The 25,140-nt window shown below is 40.8% G+C and overlaps 1 protein-coding gene across 13 annotated transcripts in view; it reads left to right on the top strand.

Moving 5' to 3' along the window:
* The window catches only part of WASHC2A (WASH complex subunit 2A), a 56,147-nt gene that overhangs the window by 24,860 nt on the left and 6,147 nt on the right, over positions 1-25,140 (top strand). For 8 of the 13 annotated variants that reach the window (XM_030844049.2, XM_030844044.2, XM_030844042.2 and 5 more), the window contains exons 16-26: positions 117-244; positions 1,283-1,369; positions 4,864-4,965; positions 6,517-6,648; positions 9,776-9,942; positions 14,712-14,814; positions 19,475-19,630; positions 21,342-21,524; positions 23,378-23,506; positions 23,635-23,715; positions 24,264-24,383. In XM_030844049.2, the coding sequence (XP_030699909.2) occupies positions 117-244; positions 1,283-1,369; positions 4,864-4,965; positions 6,517-6,648; positions 9,776-9,942; positions 14,712-14,814; positions 19,475-19,630; positions 21,342-21,524; positions 23,378-23,506; positions 23,635-23,715; positions 24,264-24,383 (1,388 nt within the window). The remainder of the gene's footprint in view (positions 1-116; positions 245-1,282; positions 1,370-4,863; positions 4,966-6,516; positions 6,649-9,775; positions 9,943-14,711; positions 14,815-19,474; positions 19,631-21,341; positions 21,525-23,377; positions 23,507-23,634; positions 23,716-24,263; positions 24,384-25,140) is intronic. The other 5 variants (XM_030844058.2, XM_030844052.2, XM_030844046.2 and 2 more) reach the window with 2 other exon arrangements.

The following is a 25,140-nucleotide window of genomic DNA, read 5'->3' as shown; positions in this document are numbered from 1 at the left end:
ACTCTCAACCACTGTGCCACCAGGGAAGCCCTGGGAGAGAAGAATTTTTAATCTGTGAATTTCGTGATGGGATTTTTGACCTCCGTGTAATTTTATGCTGTGGTCTCTTTCTAAAGACAAAGTCAAATCCACTGCCAGTATCTTTGACGATGAGGAAGGAGATCTGTTCAAAGAAAAAGCGGCAGCTTTGCCAGAGGCTACTGTAAGTCAGACAGATGAAAATAAAGAAAGAGCAGAAAAAAAGGTAAGCAGGAGGGAAGACTAAACACGGGAGTGTAGATTTGGGGCATCTTGTTAATTCACTGGAACCCAGAGGGAAGTATTGTTCCTTTCAAGTGTATAGCAAACTTCAAATGTACAGAGAGTTGAAAGAATACAACAAACACCCAAATAACTAGCACCTAGATTCAGCAGTTGTGGCATTTTGCCTTCCTCGGTGGTCTTAACATCCACTGGTGATCTTTTCCTGAACCAGTTATCATGTTGGGTGGCGGGGAAAACAGAAGAATGTGGTTCTACTTCTACCATTTCTTCTTTGTTAATTAGCTGGCATCCTTCTGAACAGAAGAGCTTTCTCTCCTCCTTCTTTCCTGCTTTTTTAGTATCACTATAGGATCATAGATTCGCTATTTGACATGTTATGATCCATTAACATCGTAATTCAAATTGACCTGTATTTGGCCAATAGGCTGCATCTCCATCACTCTTTAAGCTCTTCTGGCTGCTGTCCCTTCCCTTGCTATTCTGCACAGCTTGAAACCCTGACCCTCTCTGCCTCTGACCACCTAGGTGCCAGCATTCAGAACCCAACAGCCTCCTAGGATGCCCACCTTAGGTTCCAGCTTAGGTACATGTCCCACTTGTGCACTGTATGAGGCAGGCAGTCTGTCCTACCCCGATCCCCCAGATGTGCCCTCTGCTTTATCTTGTTTTTCTCTTTTCTCACAGTTCCCTCTGCCTGGAGTGTTCTTGCTTGTACCATCTCCCATGTCCAGATCCTGTCTGTCCTGAGAAATTTACTTTACAAGGACTGTTTCTTCTTTCATTCCTAACATATACCAATTTTAAAATTCTTTCTCATGGTACTTCTCTTTTTGCATTAATTCTTTATATGCACTTGATACATGTCCAAGGTCCATGATGTTTTCATTCCCCTGCTGCATGGCCTGGGACCTTATCCTAGCAGAGATTCAGGACATCTTTTGAATGAATGAGTGAATGAACCCTCATTTTCAGGTGTCTGGCTTGTTAACTCTCAATTTTTTTTTTTTCCCCAACAAAGGTTACCCTCCCTTCCAGCAAAAATCTCAAGCCGTTGTCAGAAACAAAAACTCACAAAGGTTTATTTTCAGATGAGGATGACTCTGAGGTAAGGAATTCATTCTTTTTCTTAGTTCTGGGAAATAGTTCATGGATATGACATTGGAAAGTATTTCTGATTCAGGGTGTTCTCAGTAGAGTTATAAGGCTTATTAAGTACTTTAGTTCTTTCATTGAAAATAATGTTTTGAGAACACATGGTCTATAGAAAGCAACATGTATACAATACTTTCACTGTTGGGTTTGAATCCAGTGAATCTCCTGGGAGGAAAATTCAGGATACTCATATTTTAGGCTATTAATTGATCCATAATGTAATGAGGTGCTTGTACGAGAACAGAAATCAACACACTGCTTCCTCTTTCAGTAGTCTCACTAAACAGTGGGCATAGACTGTTAACAGTTTGTGGGCTGGCACTGCCTTGCAGACAGCCTCAGTCCTCCAGGGCCCTGCCTAGAAGCACCTTTCCAGTGACGCAGGGACAACTCTCAGAAGCGTTACTGCTTTTTCTGACTTCCACAGGCCTTGATCCTTTTAGAGCTAACTTTAGGCCAGGGTTTTAAGGGATCGGAGACCTATCTGAGAATGTGTAATGGGCAGTAATCAATCCCCTTCACAGAGAAAGATGGGAACATGGCAGAAATTTATATGTAATTTCAAGAAATTACGAACTCTGGGTTAAGCTCTTGTGGTTATTTTGCACTTATAGCCAGGATGAGCATACAACTCTTTGGAGGTAGAGGGATCACTGTTGATGGAAATAAAATCTTGAGGCATATATTTCATTGGTGGCCAGTGTGCAGAAGATAGGAATTAAGTGAAGTCCAGTTAAGCCAAACTCCTGACACATAAGTAGAGCATGATGGGGCCTCACACTCTGGTCTTATCCTGCACTCTCCGCTTCTTCATCATCACACACAGAGGCACTTGGAGATCTTTGGGCTGGCTTTTGCCCCTCTGGGAGTGCTCTTCCCAGAATCGGATAGCCCACTTCCTCACTTTTTCCAGGTCCCTGCAAGGTCTCCTGTGACAGCCCTTTGCACAATAGCAAGCCCGCCAGCACACATCACACTGTGCTCCTTAGCCCCTCTTCTGTTTTATTGTCCCCACAATATGTATTGCCATGTGACACTTCATGTCTGCTTGTTCACTGTCTATGTCCCATCTAGAGCAAGCTCCATGAGGGCAGGACGGTGTGTTTCCTGCCTGTGTCCTTAACGCCTAGACTAGTGCTTGGTATTTGGTAAGCTGTCAGGCAGTTGTTGACTAAGTGAAAAAACCAAACGTGAGCAATTTCAGTGACTCAACAGGTGTTCTCATTATTTATTACTATGAAACAGATCACTCCAAAACTTTGTGGCTTAAAACACCAATAAGTTTTATTACCTCTTATGGTTGTAGAAGTTGACTGGGCTCAGCCAGGCATTTTTCACTTACGGTCTCTCATGTGGTTCCAGTCTGAAGGTGGCCAGGCTGAGAGTCATCTCACTCATGTGTCTGGTGCCTGGGTGGGAAAGACTCGAACAGCTGGGGCTCTTGGGAGGTCCCTCTCTGTCTCTGTGTGGTCTCCCAGCATGGCAGCTTCAGGGAAGCTGGACTTCTTAGGGTGTTGCCTCAAGGCTTCAAAGTGAGATTCCCAAGAGAGCTGCACAGAGGCTGTACAGGTGTACCTGGGAGATACTGCGGGTTTGGTTCCAGACACCATAATAAAACGAATATCTCAGTAAAGTGAGTCACATGAATGTTTTGGTTTCCCAGTGCATATAAAAGTTACGTTTATACTATACTGTAGTCTATTAAGTGTGCAATAGCATTATGTCTAAAAAAAATGTATATACCTTAATTAAAAAATACTTTATTGCTAAAAAATGCTAACCATCATCTGAGCCTTCAGCAAGTCATAATCTTTGCTGGTGGAGGATTTGAAATAGTGCAAGAATTACCAAAATTTGACAGAGAAACAAAGTGAGCAAATGCTGTAGGAAAAATGTCATTGACAGGCTTGCTTGAGACAGGGTTGCCACAAACTTTGAATCTGTGGAAAATGCAATATCTGTGAAGCACAATAAAGTGAAGCACCATAAAATGAGGTATGTCTGTACTGTTTTTTGTAACCTAGCCTCAGAAGTCAGCGTTGTCACTTCTACCACATTCTGTTGGTTGAGGCAGTACAAAGGCCCACCCAAATTCAAGGGCAGGGGACATCAACTCCACTTCCTGATGGTAGGAGTGTAAATGAATTTGCAGACAGGTTTAAATCCACCACCACAGGTTTTGTCCCATGTGTACCATCACAGATTGTTTTTATTGGATATTGTCGAGGTTTATAGGCAAGGAGAAGTAAAACGATGCAGTCTAGGAAGAGCTTTGGACCAAAAGGATTGAATATTTACTCCTCCCTTTATATCTCAAGTGTGGAGCTAAAGTTTACCTTGTGGAATCATTTTGGGGAGGTGTTTAAGGTAATGGAAAGCCTTTTCTTTCCCCTAACACCAAGGAAGATATTAGTTAAGGGTCCAAAAACAGTGATGTTGAAATTTGTTTTTGTTCTTTGTTTTGGTTTACTACTACTTTTTTTTTTTTTTTTTAAACACAGCACTTTCTTTAAGTGAAATGTTGCCAATGCTTAAAATGCAGGAGAGGCATGGGAAGCCTGGGACTGCCCCTGTGTGGCCCCTTCTACCCGAACAGACCCATGGGGACTCCATGGGGCCTAGGCAAAAGCCACTGGGCTGAGTGGAGCTTTTCTCAGTTAATGAAGTAATTAGCTCCATATCTGAGTAGACATTGATTACATGATTAAAAAAAAATTATCCACAGGTCTTAGAAACTATGTTCTTGCCCTATTTGCCTGTCTCTTATGTATTGAAGTTTCTCATCCTGAGGGAATAGTTATCCTATTTCATGTTTCTGATTCATGCAACTCAGTTTGCAGATCTTTCTTTGCATTATAGGCTGACATTTTATAACATTTTGGAAATTTCTTCAGAATCTACCAGATCTTTCTCTAATTTGCAACATTTCCTAGCTGCCGTTCAAGAACGCCAAATAGTTTAAAGTTAAAATTTAATTTGTATTTATTTAAAAGAAATCATATCATACTCTTATTATAGGAAAGAGGATATAACTAAATAAAACAGAGTCGTAGATCCAATAATTTGTTAATCTAGCTTCTATTTCCATTATTAAATCTGTTTAATCTCTCTGATTCTCTGGACAGAAAAAGGAAGTTATTTTTTTAAGCGTGGTAGGAAGTTGATTGGAAAAATTTCCCCTGCCTTAATCATCCAGGTGAGAGTATAAAAACCTCTGGGTTCCAGTGACGCCACGTGGAGTTACATGTGGGTCTCTTCCTTCTCACCTGCACGCAGTGAGGATGGACTGATGCGTGTTCCTCGAGGACTGTGTCACCGAGCTTCCCTCTTTGACAAAGAGACCTGGATGCACGGCAGCCATCATGTCGTAAACTCTAGTGTTTTATATCTGATACTTTAAAAGCTGGTATATTTTATAAACCAGGAACTTTAATCTTGATCCAACAGGATTTGTTTTCTTCTCAAAGTGTGAGTAAGTCGAAAGATGCATCTCTCCTGCCTAGCAAACTCCCCACCTCGGTCTCGCTTTTCGATGACGAAGATGAAGAGGTAAACCTTGTTACTGCAACACAAGATAATCAAGTTTTCCATTAGTAGAAAACTGTTGCTGATGTAGCTTTATAACCAGAGGCTCATACAGTAGAACAAGGTGATAGGGAAGCAGTCAAGCTTTCTGAGGCTCATATAACAAAAACATTTCAGTTTTTATTTCCTTTCTTAAGTTCTCTTAACTGCACAATGGGCAGGGCCTTAGATTTCTTGACCCAACTCTATGCAAAGCTTTGTAGGTTTCACTTTTAAAATCTTCCTTTAAGAAACACTTTTTAGGGGATGGAACCCAATGGTCTACAAGAACGTCTTGGATAAAGTGGGAGTGGAGGGGAGAAGGCAACCATGTCCTCACCTTGCTTCTCTTTCCCACGCTGGATGAGAGCAAAGTGGGAGAAAGAAATGAGAGGGAAGACAAGCCAAACCTTTGCTCTTATGCAGTATTGTGCGGTGGCTGAGCTCATGGGCTTTGGCATCAGAGCCCTGTGTTCATATCCTAGCTCCACCACATGCAAATCAGGGACCTTGGGCAAGTAACTTAACCTTTCTGAATCTCATCTCGCTTAGTAGTATATAGGGTCATTGTGACAGCTAAAACAACTAATGCACAGCCATTGGCACAGTGCCTGGCACATAGTAAGTGCGTAGTAAATGTGAGCTCTGTCATTCATATCCCCAGTGAGTGCCAGTTCATTAGTCTCACAGCCTTTCGTACCTTCCCACACTTTCCTTAAAGACTCCCTTTATCCAGTCTTTACACTACAGGACTGTTCACCTGGTGTAGTATGTTGTTAAGAGTGTTTTTCTGTTTAACTTGGGCTCAGACCAAGTTCTATGGTTTTGTTCCCTTTACCTAAATAAAAGTACCTTAATAGGTACTTTGGGAATGCCGTTGAACCTATAAGAATCAGCTCTTACTAGGCCAGTGATTTTATTTAGTAAATTATTTCCTAAGTTTGTATTGTCCCTTTGAAATTAATCAGAAACACAAGTCATTCCTTCCCTCTGTCCCAGGTGTATGTCTTCCATAAATGTGAAAGAGTAGAGAAACCTCCCTGTATCTTTCTCTTTATGCATTGGTCTGGCTTCTAATTCATAGAAAGAAAGGTGCAGGCTGCTGGCTGCCACAGGGGGCTGTACTGCTCTCAGGCTAATTGCAGGCTCTGGACCCTCCCTAATGAGCATAGCGGGCCCGCCCACAGGAGGACTGGGCGGGGCCAGGTTCCTTCCTATTTCTATGACTTTGTCCTCACATTATTCCCTTTCCTGCTTCCTCCCAGGTGTTCCGCCTTTGAATTTTATGGTATCTGTTTCCCTTCTATGGATGAATATAGGTAGAGAAGATTGTAGGCTGTTGTTGTAGGATTCATACATAAGTGAGAAGTGGCATTTACTAGTATTGTGTGATTTTTTTTCCCCCCAAAAGGTGTGATATATCTTCTTCACTTGACTGGAGACTTATTCTCTACTAATTTGACATGAGAGAATGTCTTCAGTTTTTTGTTTTATGTGTTCAAAGTTGTCATACTCTTCTGCCATTTGTTTTTCTAGGATAATCTTTTTGGGGCTACAGCTGCTAAGAAGCAGTCATCATCTCTACTAACTCAGAGCCAAGAGAAAACAAAGCCCTCTGAGCTTTCCAAAAAGAAAGCATCTGCCTTATTGTTCAGCAGTGATGAGGAGGTGGGTTGAAAGTTATTTTCTAGAGAAGAGTAGGAGATGGCTTGATGAATTTAAGAGTTACAGCTGTCCTAAACCTTTTCTTTTTCTGCCTATTTAGATCTAGTGAAGTTCGGTCACCAAAAACTATGTTCACAAGACTGTCTTTCTATTCTTGAAGAAAGATATTTATTGTAGTATATTAAAGATTAATCTTTTCAAAATGCTTAGGAATAAAATAAGTATCACCCTCAAATTATAATACATGCTAATTCAAATGAGTTAGGCCTTTACTTTTTTTTTAACATCATTATTGGAGTATAATTGCTTTACGATGGTGTGTTAGTTTCTACTGTACAACAAAGTGAATCAGCTGTATGTATACATATATCCCCATATCCCCTCCCTCTTGCATCTCCCTCCCACCCTCCCACCCCTCTAGGTGGACACAAAGCACCGAGCTGATCTCCCTGTGCCATGTGGCTGCTTCCCACTAGCTATCTATTTTACATTTGGTAGTGTATATATGTCCATGCCACTCTCTCACTTCATCCCAGCTTACCCTTCCCCCTCCCCATGTCCTCAAGTCCATTCTCTACATCTGCATCTTTATTCCTGTCCTGCCCCTAGGTTCTTCAGAACCAAAATATTTTTTTAGATTCCATATATATGTGTTAACATACGGTATTTGTTTTTCTCTTTCTGACTTACTTCACTCTGTATGACAGTCTCTAGGTCCATCCACTTCACAGCAAATAACTCAATTTCATTCCTTTCTTTGGCTGAGTAGTATTCCATTGTATATATTTGCCACATCTTCTTTATTCATCTGTCGATGGACACTTAGGTTGCTTCCATGTCCTGGCTATTGTAAATAGAGCTGTAATGAACACTGTGGTACATGTATCTTTTTGAATTATAGTTTTCTCAGGGTATATGCCCAGTAGTGGGATTGCTGGGTTGTATGGTAGCTCTGTTTTTAGTTTTTTAAGGAACCTCCATACTGTTCTCCATAGTGGCTATATCAATATACATTCCCACCAACAGTGCAAGAAGGTTCCCTTTTCTCCACACCCTCTCCAGCATTTATTGTTTGTAGATTTTTTTGTTGATGGCCACTCTGCCTGGTGTGAGGTGATACCTCATTTTAGTTTTGATTTGCATTTCTCTAATGATTAGTGATGTTGAGCATCCTTTCATGTTTGTTGGCAATCTGTATATCTCCATTGGAGAAATGTCTGTTTAGGTCTTCTGCCCATTTTTGGATTGAGTTGCTTGTTTTTTTAATATTGAGCTGCATGAGCTGCTTGTAAATTTTGGAGATTAATCCTTTGTCAGTTGCTTCGTTTGCAAATATTTTCTCCCATTCTGAGGGTTGTCTTTTCGTCTTGTTTATGGTTTCCTTTGCTGTGCAAAAGCTTTGAAGGTTCATTAGGTCCCATTTGTTTATTTTTGTTTTCATTTCCATTTCTCTAGGAGGTGGGTCAAAAAGGATCTTGCTGTGATTTATGTCATGGAGTGTTCTGCCTATGTTTTCCTCTAAGAGTTTTATAGTGTCTGGCCTTACATTTAGGTCTTTAATCCATTTTGAGTTTATTTTTGTGCATGGTGTTAGGGAGTGTTCTAATTTCATTCTTTTACATGTAGCTGCCCAGTTTTCCCAGTACTTTATTTTGTTAAATGATTGCTGTGCTTCGTTAACCAAGAACGGTAGCTAGACAAGGTAGGAGTGGTCTATGCTCGTTTAATTCCTTTTTTATAAGAGTCTTAACAGTGTTTCCATTTGCTATTCAGATATATATTAACAGAGCCAATTGAGAATATAGTTTAGCAGCTGTTCAAATTTAGCTGTACAGAAAAAGACTAAATATAATGATATTAAAAGCTGTGAGTATTAAAAATCTTCCTATTTTATAATACTCTGTTTTAACATTATAGGTAAGTTATGAGGGTATGATGTAGGCAGATAAATGATAGATGTGTTCATTCTTTTTAATTGAAAGCAACTTAAAATGACACAACATAATTTGCTTTTTCTACTGAAGTCTGTGAATTTATAATGGATTTTCCTTTTTTTTTTCTTTCTAGCATTCTTAGTGGGTTGTTCTCCCTATAGTAATGGCCAACCATCAGTTGAATTTTTTCTTCTGTAGTATTACTGTGGTTCAGGGAAAATAAAAATATTAGCTAAAGCAGGGAGCAAAAGTACTTGCAGAGTAAAGATAACCAGGGTTCTAGAACAGTGACTCGGCTTTGACTGCCCAGCGGGATCGCTTAGAGAACTTTAGAGAGTACTGATACCGGCTTCCACCACTGGAGGTTCTGAATTAATTGATTTGGGGTATGGCCTGTTACTGGAGGTTTCTAAGGCTCTTTTGGGGATTCTAGCATGTGGTCGCCGTTGAGCACCCCTGCTCTAGGGGAGCACTTCTCAAACTATAACGTGTGAAGAAATCACCTGGACATACTGTGTCAAATGCAGGTTCTGATTCAGAAAGAGGGGTAGAAATTCTGTATAATAGAAGCTGCTGCTTGTGGAACCCACTTTGATTTGCAAAGCTCTAGACTCCAGGACCACTTAGCAAGTGCTCAGGAGATCCTTGATTTGAAGAGGTGAGCATAGCCAGGTGGGGTTTCCTTAATTGCTTTCTAAAGTCCAGATTCAGAACTTTGTGGTAAAAGGGTTGCTAGCAGCTTTCATTGTGTCTTGTTTACATCGCATGAGCTTTTTATACATTTTTTTCCCCAGCTTGCTTTGGGATTTTTTAATTTAAATATCATATTCCTCCAAAGTTGAGAGTTCTCGACTTTTTTTTTTTTTTAAACATTCCTGTATCTTCTCATTCCCCTGTATAACTAATTTTGATCTCTAAAGTAGAGAACTTTCCTTGTCCTAACACAGAACAGGACCATAGAGAGAGAAACACTGTGGCAGGTAGTGATGGAGGGAAACACCATAAGGTCTGGGGAGGTCAAAGAACCCAGCTGTCTAGATTTGAGTTCAGTGAAAAGCCTTGGACATAAGCTTCCCTCGAAAGTGATACACTTAGTTTAAATACAAGTTAGTTTAACAAATGTGAATTTTATTTTACTCCTCAGGTTTCTTAATCTAAATGGCCAGAGGATTTTAACATATATTTTATCTTTTAAGGACCAGTGGAATATTACTGACTCACAGACCAACTCGGCATCTGACAAGTCTAAAGGAGAACTTAGGGACTCTGGGACCACCCAAGACCAGGAGATTAAGGTCGTGAAAAAGGCCGGCCTCTTTGAGGAGGACAATGAGGATGATCTGTTTGCTATTGCTAAGGACAGGTGAGACAGTCATTGTAAGAAATCATTTCATCAGTGTCTATGGTAATAGGTGAAGGTATCTGATGTGCAAGATGTCAGCTGCTGGGGGTGACATGCCGATCGTTCATCACCTGGTAATCATATAAACGAGAATGTCTTTGATTTTCACTTGCAAGTTATTCTCCCCTGGTACTGGGAAATGTTTTTCTTCATGGATCCTTACCTAATTTCTTCTACTTATCTTTTTTTTTTTTTAACCTTAAAATACTATTTTTCTTAGTTTGTTAGGGGTTTAAGTACAGTTTGTTGTCTTTTTTGTTTTTTCCCTGGGATACCCTAAAGAATGTAAAGTTTTGTCCAAGTTACTTAAGTTTGTCATTTGGATAGAAATCTGCTCAGCATTGAGAAACATCCTGTTTAGTAAGATGGTTCTCTGCAGAGCTGTGCTGTATCACACCAGTTGCTGGTAACCCCTAGCTGGTCTTACGTTCTCCTGCACGTTAATGCTTGGACTAAAGGGTGGCAGGTTATGTAGAGCAGTGGTCCCCGACCTTTTTGGCACCAGGGACCGGTTTTGTGGAAGACAGTTTTTCCACGGACCAGGGATGGTGGGGGATGGTTCAGGCTGTAATGCGAGCGTTGGGGAGCCACAGATGTAGCTTCGCTCGCTCGCCTGCCACTCACCTCCTGCTGTGCGGCCTGGTTCCTAACAGGCCCAGGACTGGTACCGGTCTGCGGCCTGGGGGTGGGGACCCCTGATATAGAGTGAGCGTGGGCTGTGGTTGGTATTGTAATATGCTGCATATTAGCTGTGTATTCAGAATAACTCCCTTGAAAATATATGTATTTTTTTCTTTTTCTCTTGAGATCTTTAAATGATTACTTTGAAATTTAACTGAATGGTAGTAACATAAAGAGGCAATTGATTGGACATGTAAACCCTATGCATTGGTGTGGTTAAGCTTTAATACTGAATTGATAGATTCAAAAATGTCTCATATTTCTGTCTCTGACTATTATCTCTTCAGCTGTCGCCATTTCTACTTTGGGCTCCATGACTTCACCCCTGGGTGTATATTGGGCCTCTGGTTAAGAATGTAAGCTCTGGAATCCCAATACCTGATACTAAATTCTGGCCCTGCCAGTTGCTCTCTGAATAGCCTTGGACAAGTTACCTAACCTCTCTGAGCCTGAGTTTTCTCATCTGTTAAACAAAAATGATAATAGTGCTTCTGTCACAGGATCATTGAGAGGATTAAATGAAATCCCAATATGAAACGCTTAGCGCAATAGCTCGTACATTGTAAGCACGGAAATGTAATTTACTGTCATGAGTGTAGGGAAATAGCATTTCATTCCTTTATTTTTGTTGCTCTCTCTCTCTGCTGGGACTCTCTCCTTCCTTTCTTCCCTGGCCAGCTTCTTCTTCTTTTTTTTTTAAATGTTGTGCATTTTGTTTGTTTACTTATTTATTATTATTATTATTTTTGGCTGCGTTGGGTCTTCATTGCTGCGCCCGGGCTTTCTCTAGCTGCGGCAAGCGGGGGCTACTCTTTGTTGCAGTGCACGGGCTTCTCACTGCAGTGGCGTCTCTTGTGGCGGAGCACGGGCTCTAGGCGTGTGGGCTTCAGTAGTTGTGGCTCGTGGGCTCAGCAGTTGTGGCTCGCGGGCTCTAGAGCGCAGGCTCAGTAGTTGTGGCACATGGGGCTTAGTTGCTCCGCAGCATGTGGGATCTTCCCGGACCAGGGCTCAAACCCGTGTCCCCTGCATTGGCAGGTGGATTCCTAACCACTGCACCACCAGGGAAGCCCCTGGCCAGCTTCTTTTAAGACTCAGTTTAAGCCCTCTCTTTTGAGAAGCCTTCCTTAACCCAAACAGCTGAGAAAGATAAGAAATAGGGTTAGAGTCTAAAGCAAAAATGGCTCCATCTTTAACCCCCCCGCCCCCAGCTCTGTTTCACTTGAGCATTTTCTACACTGTATAGAAATTACCTATTTACGTGTGCAGCCCCTCCCTTTGCCCCCACCACACACATATCGTCACAGGTCTAGAGATCAGGAAACATGTTTCATGTGTATGTCCCAGTACCAATTACACACAATATCCAGCTTTCAGCAATGCTAGCTTTCATCAGATTCTCGAAAAAATCTTTTACAGACAACAAGTTCAGGAGAGGTTGTGGAGGAATTGGAGCCCTCACACATTGCTGGTGGGAACGTAAAATGGTGCAGCCACTTGGGAACACAGCCTAGCAGTTCCATGAAAAGTTAAACATGGAGTTGCCACATGACTCAATTTCAGTTTTTAGGAACATGCGTGAGAGAAATGTCCACCCAAAAACTTGCACGTGAATGTTTATCATAGCGTTATTCATAATAGCCAAAAAGCGGAAACAACTCAAAAGTTCATCCACTGTAGAACGGATAAATAAAATGTGTTATATCCACACAATGGACTCTTACTCAGCAATTAGAAGGAATAAAGTACAGATACATGCTTCAATATAGATGAACCCTGAAAATATTGTGATAATTGAGAGAAGCCAGTCACAGAAAACAACATGTATGATTCTATTTGTGTGTAATGTGCGGAAGAGATAAATCCATAGAGACAGAAAGTAGATGAGTGTTTGTCTGGGGCTGAGGGGAAAGGAGAATTGGCAGTGACTGTGAACAGGTATGGGCTTTCACTTTAGGTTGATGGAAATATTGTGAATTCAGATTATGGTGATAGTTGCACAACTCTGTGAATATACTAACAGTCACTGAATTGTACACTACTAAAGGATAAATCTTATAGTATGTAAATTGTAACTCAAACCCATTCTAAAAAAAGAAACAGAAGCTTTGTGACCCTAACAAAGTTGCGAAATACTGCCTTGTAAGTAGGGCACTCAGACATCCTTGCTGGTCTGGAGAGGCCTCCTTTGTGCCTGTCATTTCAGCCTGGTGGTTAATAATTTTCCCTTTCAGTCTCAAAAGTGTCCTGGTGTAGGCCATAAACTCTATAGTCATCTTAATGTGTTTTGACATCTGTCCCTTTTAATGAATCAAAATACTTACTATCCCATTATTTATAATGAGAAATACTCCAGTTCACTGAGCTGCATATTTTTCTTCTGAGGACAGATCGCCACGGGATGTCCACATTTAACCAGCAGGTACCGGAGGGTGTGGAATGAGATCCAAGGTTAAGGACTCACTGTCATTATCTATTGTAACTATGTCCAGAAAGCTAACTAGCTTTCCTCTAGCTTAGAACTTCAGAATCTGGCATCAGATTCTTTTCTGTGGGTAGCTTGGTTTTGGTTTTGATTTTTAGAAATTGTTCAGAAAATCACGCATAAGATTTTTCTTCTGCTGTAGCAGCTTAATAAGGTTTTTGCTTTTTAGGTATCTGTTGTAGTTATTTTTGTAATATTTTGTGATCATCACTTAGTAGTCATATATTTTGGTTATAATTTGTGTACATTTTTATCAGTGTATATCCTTAAAGGCATATTAGATTTTACCTGACTGTGTATGGCTCTTTGTTTTTATAATTTCTTCAGGGTGTAGACCTAATTTTTTACTGTCCTTTAGTGTAAGTGTCCAGTGTAAGTATGCTCAACTGTTTGGTTAGTTGTGTTCCCTAGTCAGTGTGATCCTTAGGCAATTTTAAGATGTAGGCAGACATCCAATGTTAAACTAATGAATAACCTTATATTATGCTTTGTTAATAATTAAACTTAGAGAAAAGATTATGATACATATTCTTATGGGTATATATGCTAATTATTTTTAGTGTAAGTAGATGGATACTGAAATGACTAGTATTATTTTTATCTAGCTAACATTGAATTTGGAATTTTCATTCCTTTGATAATTCTCTAGTATGCTGCTAGTTGGGTGGTTCCTTATCACATAGTATAGAGACTAGAACATGACCCTTCTGTAAGTAGAACACATTCTATTTGGGACTGCCCATGTCCAGTACTAGGCCTCCCTGTGTTTCTTTACTTTTATGATTCTGTTCCTTAAAAGGTCCTGATCAATATTTATTCTGGCAGACATTTATCGACTGCCCCTAGGGGCTGGTGTGGAAGCCTAGGTGGGAGGTAGGTGAAGACAGATGAGAGGAAGGTGGTGAGGAGAGCTGTGGCTGGATTTCAGCTGTGGTTGCCAAACATGGGGTAGAGATGGGTGAATATTGCTGTGGTGAACAGTGAAGATGAGCTTTCCCAGCTTCTTAGAGACTTTGTGTGGAGGGGATAGAATGGGATGGGTTTAGGGTTTGAAGGGAAGGCACAGAAGCCCACAGAGGCGCTTGGAAAGACATGGTTAAGTGGCTGAGGTGGCACCAGGCCACAGGTCACAGCCTGAACCAGGTTCTGGCCCTGAGATCTCTTGACAGCCGCCTTCCTGACCACGCTGGAAATAGGCATTGGTGCTCCCTGGTTCTTCCTCTGCCATAGGAAATGGTGAGAGAGAATGCTACGTTTGTGAATGCTAAGTGTGCTGTGTGCGTTGGCAAAGCCAACAGCTAGTGCACCTACCTTGAGCCAAAAGTAACTGACAAAGGGACAAGATGAGGAGGGCCCTGGGCTTTTACACAAGAATGCCAGACAGCGGGTGATGACTTGCTAGACACAAATTGCACCTACTTCAAAGGTTTTTCTTGCTGCAACTGTGTAAGGTCAATGGATGACTCGGGCGTTTTGGTGGTAGGTGGGTTCCTGTAGGTGTGGCCTAGAAAGAATATTGTATTTTGTAAATCACATTTGCCTTTAATTTGACTCTTTGTTTGTGTAGCCAAAAGAAGACCCAGAGAGCATCTCTCCTGTTTGAAGATGATTGTGACAGTGGAAGCTCTCTGTTTGGCTCTCCTCCCGCATCTGCTCCTCCTGCAACAACGGTATTCTTAACCTCTTAGACCCAGGAAGTAACCCTGAGGTGATGTTCCGTGAATACTGATGCTTCCCTCAATCAGGTCCTAAAACCTGACCTTGGAGACTGAGTCTTATGGAAAAACTCGTTTACCTGGTTTTAGATAGACATCTTCTGGTTAGTGGTATTTTACAGACGAAGCACACGTGCAAAGGCTGGAGAAAAGGATTCCACATCACGCAGCCCCTTCAGTGTCAGTTGTAGGCGTCTGAGTCTCAGGGAAGAGCAGGGGACAGCGCTGTTGCACTCCTTCTGGAGGAACTGCGGGGCTCAGCCAGCCCCGGTGGCATGGAATTCTGCTAACATTAGACCAGGCCAGTTAATGTACAGGTTATTCCTTACAGGAGCAAGTTTCCAGTACTAACGCTTTGGTCCTGGTTTATATTAATAGTGAATCAGTAAAAAGAAAGGAAGTTCTGACACAGGCTACGACATGGATGAAGCCTGAGGACATAATGCTGAGTGAAATAAGCCAGCAACAAAAAGACAAATACTGTATGACTCTACTTGCACGAGGTACCTAGGGTAGTCAAATTCATAGAAACAGTAGAACTGTGATCACCAGGGGCTGAGGGGGGTGCTGGGGGATGGAGAGTTGTTTAATGGGTACAGAGTTTCAGTTTTGCAAGATGAAAAAATTCTGGAGATTGGTTGTACAGTAACGTGGATATACTTACTACTACTGAACTCTATACTTAGAAATGGTTAAGATAGTAAATGTTGTGTTTTTTATGACAAAGTTTTTTTAAAAAATTAAAAGTATGTGATGAGAAAAAAGTCCATCAGTGCCTATCTAGTCTAAATAGTCTTCCAGCAATTACATCTAAATGGCATCACTAACCATGATCGCCTAAGCTAAAAGATTTAGCAAGTCTTCATGTATTTTATATCAAAAGGAGTATTAAGAAATGAGAGGAAGGTGGCATTATGATAATATTTGTCCTGGGAACCTAGGGATACTGGAATCCTGTCTTTGGCCTGTCATTCATCCCTCCCCAACACATTCCCTATGTGGGTATATGTAAGTGTGTGCACACAGAACAAAGTGAGGCCAAGCAGCATTTTATTGCCAACTGGCAATTGCCAACAGCCCCAAAGGAAACTTGAGAGCTTCTCAGGCTAGACCCCATGGAGACCTCCTTTACCTGAGCTGGGTTAGCCTCAAAGGCCAAGAATCAAGCAAAGTCATAGCCCGCTGTTGAGGGCCTTCGACCCCAACTTCAGACCACTCTAATTGGCATGTGTTAGAGACAGAAAGACATGTAAGACAGGGAAGGAGGGATGTACCCCCCGAGATTCCCCCCATGTGGGAGCAGCCACAGAATCTAAAAAGGCAGCTCCTCCACCCTTGCTTGATGAGGAAGACTCTCTCCTTCCCACTGTGGTCATGGGTGACCATGTGCAGTCCCGGATGCCTGCACATCCCAAGGGACATTGTACCCTACGGGGTACAGTGAAGGAGGGAAATGGCAGTTAAGGAGCCTAGAACTTCCTCTTTTCTAGAGACCCATACCTGGCTCTTCTTCCATATCTCCTAAATATTTTTTGTTTAAAGTTTATTTTAAATTATACAGTAATACATGGATGCCTTCTTAAAAAGGGGTTAAAACATGCATAGAGGGAGTTCCTTGGCAGTCCAGTGGTTAGGACTTGGCGATTTCATTGCCATGACCCCGGGTTCAATCCCAGGTCAAGGAACTAAGATCCTGCAAACTGCATGGTGCGGCCCCCTCATGCCCCCAAAAAGGAAGAAAGCAAAAAAAGCTAGTCAAGGTGAAAAACAAATACAAACAAATGAAAAAACATGCGTAGAGAATTCGAAGTCCCCATTCCATACTCCTCCCTAGTGTAATCATTGGTAACAATGTGTTGTCAGTGCTTTTTTCATGCCTGTTTCTAGGCATTCTTGTCTTTTTTTCATTTAAATGAGATCATGTTTTACAGTTTTATGCATCTTTTTTTAAAAAAATCCTGCAGCATGTTTTTCATTTCCATAAACTCCATCTTGTTTTTTGTTATTTTTTGATCACTATATAGTATTCCACTGAATAACTACACCAGGACATGTGTGAATATTTCTCCTTTGATGGGGTGGTCATCACTGTTTCCTGCCAGTTTGTTAGGAATGTTTCTTCCCGTCCCTACAGTCTTGTCATCTTTAGCCTTGACTATTGAGATAATTTCTTAACTGGCCTGTGAATGCTCCTTCTCTTCATCTCTCCTTGCCGCTGCCCAAGTTATCTTCTCAAAGACCACCCGGTCCTGTCATCCCTTTGTCAAGCTGAGCCTGTAGCTGAACCTACCACGCCACCTGTAATTTCATTCAAAGTAGACTCAGCTTTTCCACCTTAACTCGCCATGCACTCTTGGTGACTCATGCTGTCCCAAAATATTCCAGAGGAAGTTGTTGTCTCTTTTTTCTGGAAATATTCTTCATATTTTCAGACCCAGTAAAGGTGTTAACTTGTCCTATTCCCAGACCAGGCCCATGCCAGTTACTGATTTAGGGACTGTTTCCTCACCACGGTCCCATTAAGTGCACAGCTTGTAGTAGAAGCTTGCAGCATTGCCGCTGCTTCTGAGTGCTCATAAGCTTTTCTTTGAATTACCTGTACTTGCATCTCCCTAAAGTGGCTTCATGGTTAAGAGAGTCAGAAGATCTGAGTGGCTTTTCTTTGTAAATTATAAATAATAACTTCTACCCTGGATAAATGAGCAGTAATCTAATGAATTTTGAAGGTTCTGGAAATGTAAAACTTCCTTGAAACTGTAGTAATTATGATTGTTAAATAAGACAAAAGGTCAAAGGTATGCATCTTAAGTAACAGAACAACCTGCACACCTGAGTTTTACTATTTGTGAAATTTGATCGCCTTTAGGCAACATATAAAATATATTTTTTGTTTAGAGATCCTAGAATATTTTAAAGTAAGTTAAATATAACTCAACTGTAAACCTATCAAGAAATTAATTTCAGAATGAAGATGAAGAGTCAGCTTATCTTTAGGAAGATTTAAAATCAGTAGTTTGGGTGGCATTTTCCTTGGTTTAAGGACCGTAGTTATATGAAGGGAGAATTTGGTCCACTATACATCAGTCTCGTTTTTTACCTTGATCCACTTGCATTGACATTACATATAGTTTTCAGTGAGTCCAGCACATCCCACAAAAATTTTTTCCTTTGATCACTTTGGCTTCGTTTATTTCTTCTGAAACTCTTTTGTGGGTTTCCAGTCTTTTATTTCAAGTTCTAATGATGATGCACGGACCGTTTTCTAACAATAACTAAAAATTTGCTTACCTTATTCTTCTTATTTATTCATAGTTTTTTCTATCATAGTCAGTCATGTTCTTCTTTAGTTTCCCAAACTTGTCTACCTAACTCGATTTAGATATTGCTTCAAAGTTTACTTCCTCATATCATCTAGTCTAGTTAGTAGGATAGAGTTACTGCTTTTCTCTCAAGCATTTTTTTTTTTTGTGGTACGTGGGCCTCTCACTGTTGTGGCCTCTTCTGTTGCGGAGCACAGGCTCCGGACGCGCAGGTTCAGCAGCCATGGCTCATGGGCCCAGCCGCTCCGCGGCATGTGGGATCTTCCCAGACCAGGGCACGAACCCGTGTCCCCTGCATTGGCAGGTGAACTCTCAACCACTGCACCACCAGGGAAGCCCCCTCAAGCATTTTTGATAAGTCACTTGCCCCAAGGATGCCAATAACTCTGGGCAAGTCACGTGACCTCAGTTCCCTAATCTCTGAAATCCCTGCCTCCCAGGTAAGGAACAGATGAGAGATGGGGCAAAGTGCTCACAAACTTGTGCTGAGCCCCCGCTTGATATAAAACACCGTGACTGGCTGTGGAAATATACTGCATGATCCTTTCAAATGAGTGGGCAAAGAGATGTACGATAGCTATTAATGTAAATTAGGAGGAAAGTATAGTTAAGGGCTAGGTATAGACATAAATATTCTTATCAACGAAGCACCTGATACTTACTGAAGAGAACAGGAAAACCTTCGTGGGTGACATCTGAGCTGGGCCTTGCTTGAAAGATGAGGAAGATTTGTTTCTCCAGACAGTGCAGATCAAGCGTGGAAGTGTGGACGTTTACAATAGGTTTAAGGAATAGTGAGGATTGATGAGGTGCAGGTGGATGAGGGTCATAAAGAGGGGCCAGTTGATTGTCACGTTTAGCATTTGCTTAATGCACACAGCGCAGGTTTGGGGTGGGAGATAAAGTAAGCTGGTGGGTGTTTTATTTTAGCAAGACATCTCTGGATGATGTCATACAGCTGAAAGGTAAGGGGCGGGAGGCAGAGAGGAGAGACTAATGATTGGGTGGCAGAGGTTAGGACCTAAGCCATGGTGCACACAAGGAGTTAACAGATGCAAGGAGACAGGTTCAGACCTTGTGATGGCAGAAACTGTCTGCAAGTCTGAGGTGGTGGTGGTATTGCTTCTCCCTGTTTGTGCGCCCTTCACTGTCCTGTCCTGTCTCTCCCGACCCCAAAGTTTAGCTAATGCCTTAAAGAGGACTGTGATTCTGGGTGTTCAATACATTGCCATGCTCGTCAGGCACACGTTTTGTTTGTTTGTTTTTGAGGATGTCATTCATTCTTCTTCTGATAGAAAAAAGAGACTGTCCCTGACGTACCACCTCTGCTGTTCAGTGATGAAGAAGAGAAGGAGGCACGGTTGGGAGTGAAACCGGTGGCTAAGAAGGCTGAGAGCGCCAAAGAGTCGTCAGAATTTGGGAGAACTAGTATGGCTAAGGAGTCAGGAAAGGTGGACTTCTTTTTTTCTTGTATAATCTGATATTTTTGTCTCTCACGTGTTCTTGTAAAACCCACACACGCACACACATACCCTTACATTTTTCTACCACAGAAAACAAACGGCTCATTTGTTGAAAATTTTGAAAACACTGAAAAGTATGAAGAAGAAAATCTGTGATCCTGCCATTCAGGGAGACCTTCAACATTGCTCTTGCCTCTCCATCTCTTTTCTAGGCATATGTGCGCACACAATGATGTGCATTTTTCCCGTTTTACATTATTATGGTCATTGTGTCAGTGTCCATTTTGCCTTTCTCTGTCTCATCTCATTTTTCCTTTCGGTTTTCTCTCTGCACGTCTGTTCTTTCTGACTGGCTCTCTTCTCCGTAGTCTGTTTCCCCTTGCTCTCTTCTAGTCCCACCTGTACTTAAATTACAATGACAGCTTTAAGAAGATTTTAGTTTACCAATCTTTTACATTTAGTTGATGTTGGCTGTGAATTACAGAGTGAAGTGAAATTTGGCTTTCTTCTAAAGCATTAACTGTCTTCTCCTGGGCGGGCTGTCCTCTCCTGCAGGAGGCCTATGGATAAGGCGGCTGGCTGCATCTGGGAATCAGCAGTTCTTTCAGTCTCTGTCTCCTTTTTCTTTTTTTCTAACTTTTCTCTTACTCTCGTACTTGTGTGTGTTCAGCTATCTAGGTTTACTGTCTCTTCTAGGGCCTGTGTGAAGAATGTTGCATATACTTTTCCTGTTGAGGCTTCTTGGGGCTACAGTGATGCAAACATTTTACCTATACCTGAATCACTGTGTGACATTCTCTTCCTGTTGTTTCAATGTGACCTTTCCTGTGTTGCTGTAGCCCATTTTCCCCTTGAACTCTAGCTGCTTGTTGTACTGCTGTCTCCCTTGCTTGAGGATAAGCTTTTTGAGGATTGGGGCCATGTTCATTTTGCTCTCCGTTGCATCTGTGGTGCTTAGCTTATTACCTCGCACATAGTAGGCACTTTCAAAATTACATATTTTTTTAAAGAAGTATATATTTCCTTCATAGTTTAACCACTTTGAAATTAGGATGCACCTCACAATCGATGGCATGTTTAATTGGGAGTTTTTTTTTTTTTTTTTCTCAGCAGTTCATACAGGAACAGTGATTCTTACAGTCAATGGTATCTTGCCTGAAAGGTGGTGCTTGTTGAATGAGTAAATGTTGCATTTTATGATTATTTTAGAGATTCTTCTAATTGCATAATACAGTATAAGCCTTCTACAAGTTGTGTCCAATTCTGTCAATTAGGCCTCTCCCTTGGAGTTATGTCTTAGTTAAATACTAGGAAATATATGATCCGTTTCCAGTGATTGGCATTTGTGTCATACCTGTGACTTCAAAGTTATTTATAGCTCATGAGCAACCTATGTGGCTCAGGGTTATAACTGATATGTATGTATCTTGTTTGGAAGGAGTTATAAATATAGGCTTTAAACTGATTGGAAAAAATCATCTTTGATTATGAATTATCTGTACTAGACATTCCATTGGAGTGGCCGATCAAGAATTGGCCTGAGTGTTTTGTTACCTGGGAGTAGGTGTGATTAGCTGTCATGCCCTGAAACATGCAAGTGTGACAGTTACTGAATTAATGAGGAGCTTGGGAGGCCCCACAATAGAATTTTTGTTTCCAGGTGTTACTCATTTTTCTTCCTTACTATTTCCATTTTCAGGAAGGATCTCTGAATGTATCTACTCAGGAAGCCGCCAAGCATTCTGATTTATTTTCTGCATCATCCCCATTGGATAGAGGAGCTAAAACTAGAACCAAAACTGTTCTTAGCTTATTTGATGAGGAAGAGGATAAAACAGAAGATCAAAACAGCTTCCAGGCTCCGAAGGAAGAAGTAGGAAAGGTGAGCAAAAAGCTGTAAAGGTTCAAATCTTTAGAAGGATAAAAAAGTCTCATTTCGCGGTGTCAGTTGTGTGATGTGAGTTGCTGAAGAATGGAGGGTTCCAGCTTCCTCACATTCTTACCATCACTTGTTGACTTTTTTGATAATGGCCAAGTGTTGGTGAAGATGTTGAGAAACTGGAGCCCTCCTTCATTGCTGTTAGAAATGTAAAATGATGCTGCCACTTCAGAAATCAATTCGGTGCTTCCTCAGATTCTTAAATATAAGAGTTACCACATGACCTAGCAATTCCACTCCTAGGTATATAACCAAGAGAAATTAAAACATAAGTTCACACAAAAACTTGAATGTAATGTTCCCAACAGGTATTATTCATAATAGCCAAAAGATGGAAACAACTCAAATGTCTATCAGCTGATGAATGGATAAACACAATGTGTTTTAGCCATACAATGGAATATTATTTGGCAATAAAAAGTGAATTACTGATACATGGTACAACATAGATGAACCTTGAAAACATGCTGAATGAAAGAAGCTAGTGACAAACACATTATGTATGAATTCATTTATTTGAAATGTCTTGAACAGGCAAATCCATGGAGAGAGAAAGTAGATCAGTGGTTGCCTGGGTCTGGGGAAAGAGGCGGACAGGAATGGAGAGTGACTGCTAGTAGGTTTGGAGGTTCTTTATGGGATGATGAGAATGTTCTAAATTTAGATTGTGGTGGTATTTACACAGCTTTGTGAATATATTATAAACCATTGAATTACACACTTTAAATAGGTGAATTTTATCTCAATAGAAGTATTAAAAAAAGAGAAAACAGGCGATGGGCCATAGATTGCCAATAATTTTTTGTAAACCAAACTGAGGATATAGTCCATGTTGTTATTTGCAACAAATGTTTTATGAATTTTCTTATTATACCAGTAGGATAGCCCCATTTATAAATGAGAGCTACACACAGTGAATATGAATAATTTGCTGTATTTTCTTCCAGTCTCTTACTGTGTTTGATTTTGTATATGATTTTCATGGTTGTAAAACTTTGAACCTTAGTTGCTATGTTACAGTAATTTTTATATATAATCAATAATAATTATTAGTTAATTTTTAATGTGACACATTTTGTCAGAAGTGAGTTTTTTTGTTTGTTTCTGTCTGTGGTTGTGATACTAAAGAAAGGGAAGAATTTTAGAATGTCAAGTCTGGGGCATTATAGTATCAAACCAAGTAATGTGATAGTAACTTTCAAATGTCAGATACCCTAGGAAACAGAAAGAACTTGTTTGGAATCTGAAGGTAGTGGGGTGGAAGGTGGATGGGCATAGGAGAAGGTTGGCTGATCACACCCGTGCCAGCTCTTTGGCCTAAGATGCTGGTATGTAGAAGTTAGGGATATGTGCTTGACCACTCTGTGTAATTTCTTGTATTAAATCAGCTGCTGTCTCATTCTTCCCTTTGGGCATGAGATGGAGAGAACTTGTTTAACTTTATGTGTTTTCACCCCTAAAATGTTTCTCAGTATGGAACTAAGGATTGTTTTTTAAATAAACAGTTCAGATTCAAATACTACACAAAGGTTGAAAGATGATCTTTCCAGATTATGTATATGTTATCTGTTTTTGTAAATATATTCTCCACTGTTTTTAGTATCTCCAAAGTATTCCATTGTGTGACTGTGTCATTCCCCTTCTGATGGGCACTCAGGCTGTGTCCAACCTTTAGCCACTATAAACAGAGCCACAAGGAATATCTTTGTTGTTTCATCTTTGTAGCTGTGTATTACTTCCTTGAGGTAAAGCCCTAGGAGTCTATAAAATACGTGAACTTCCCTCTTTTTTCCTAGAGTCCTGATCCTAATGCCTGCCCCAAGAGCACAGGTGTCTTTCAGGATGAAGAGCTCCTTTTTAGTCACAAGCTTCAGAAGGACAATGACCCAGACGTTGACCTTTTCTCCGGCACCAAAAAAACCAGGGTCAGTTCCAAATGGTTCTCCATGTCATAGCTTTGTTATTATGTTAATTATTGTCTCTGTAGCTCACCTGACTCTCTTTGTAAATTGTTTTTGTTTTGGATATTGAATTTAAGTTTTTTCTATTCTAGTTGTTAGAGCCAAGTGTTGGGAGCCTGTTTGGGGATGATGAAGATGATGATCTTTTCAGCTCTGCCAAGTCGCATCCTTTGGTATCAGACTTTTGTTCTCAATACTGCGGTGTGTGGGAAGGCTTCTGGGAAAGGAAATGAATGTCCCCTTATGTGACTAAGGAAAATGCTCACTAGTAAATGAACAGCAAATAATGTGCTCATGATGGTGTTCAGGTTGTCTCCATCTTATGTTTCCTAATGTTAAACTATTAACTAACCCAGGCTGTCTTACCGTATTACAAATCTGTTTGATTTTTAAGTTGTTCATTGAAAGACCAGTACATATGATACGGTGACAAAATATTCATGCCTTTCAGGTGCAAAGCTGTAAATCTGAGTGTTAGGCCATGTGTGTCATTTCCCTCCCTTCCCCAGTAGATTTTTAAGTACTCTCTATTTTCTCTTTATCACTGAGAGGACGCCTGGTCTTTAGAACTCTATTTCTGAAATGCTGCCTTTAAATTTGTTCAACCCTCATTTGTGAAATGACTTTTAAAGTCAGAAGCTATTTTCTCTTTTTGCATTGTGACTTTTCCTTAAAATTTCTAAGATATTTGACAGACTTGGGGTATTCTTTGCTTTTGAAGATCCCAGAAAAGAAGGTAGTGAAAAAAGACCACTCTGTTTCCTCTTTCAAGAACCAGAAACATCCTGAATCCACTCCAGGTATCAAAGAAAAAGGCATATGGAAATCGGAAACACCTCAGGTTAGAACTGATCTCTTTAAGGACTTTCAGCTCTTGTTTGCATTGTTGTATAGTTTAATTGCATCATGCAGACCCCGGGGTCATTCAGAGTTCTCTTAATTAAGGAGAAAATAGCAACTAGGACTACCTCCCTTTGTTTACTTTTTTTTAAACCCCTGCTCATTTCTCCTCTCTCACTCCACACTGGTTCCATGAATCTATACTTATCATTATTACTTGTGGAGTACCTGCAAATTCAATTCCAAGATAGAGTTAAGGCAGGATTAAGATCTTCCCACTAGAGCAACATTTCTCCCTTTGGGCTACCTTGGAGTAGGGTTCCATTAGAATTAAATATGAATTATATCCACTTTCTTGATTCCCTCTCTGTGTTATGTCTTATGAGATCATTGCTATTAGGCCTCCATCCTCAGCAGTCTTCTCTGTGGCGCTCCTCCTGAGGGCAGAGCAGGGCTAGACAGTGAGTTATGGTCCTGGCTTACAGCTGTCCCTGGATGTCTCATTGAGGCCTCAGTGTTCTGAGCTGTGAAAGTGAGGCACTAGGACTCACACATCTCCAGCGACTCAAGTCTCAGCTTCTTTTGCTTCTAGAACTAGTGCATTAGGCTTGGGTGAATTTCTGTGTGCTCTGTAATATTTGCTGTGTGAGATAACCAGCATGGTCATGTTTCCAGCTGGTCCAGTTTTGGAGCTCTGACACACTATAATTCTTATGAATCTTATTCATGATCTTTGTCTCCCTTTCCTCCATGTGTGG

The sequence above is a fragment of the Globicephala melas genome, chromosome 16 (assembly GCF_963455315.2).
Source record: "Globicephala melas chromosome 16, mGloMel1.2, whole genome shotgun sequence".
Taxonomy (NCBI): Eukaryota; Metazoa; Chordata; class Mammalia; order Artiodactyla; family Delphinidae; genus Globicephala; species Globicephala melas.
Note: the sequence above shows the minus strand (reverse complement) of the source record. Positions and strands in the feature narration are given on the sequence as shown.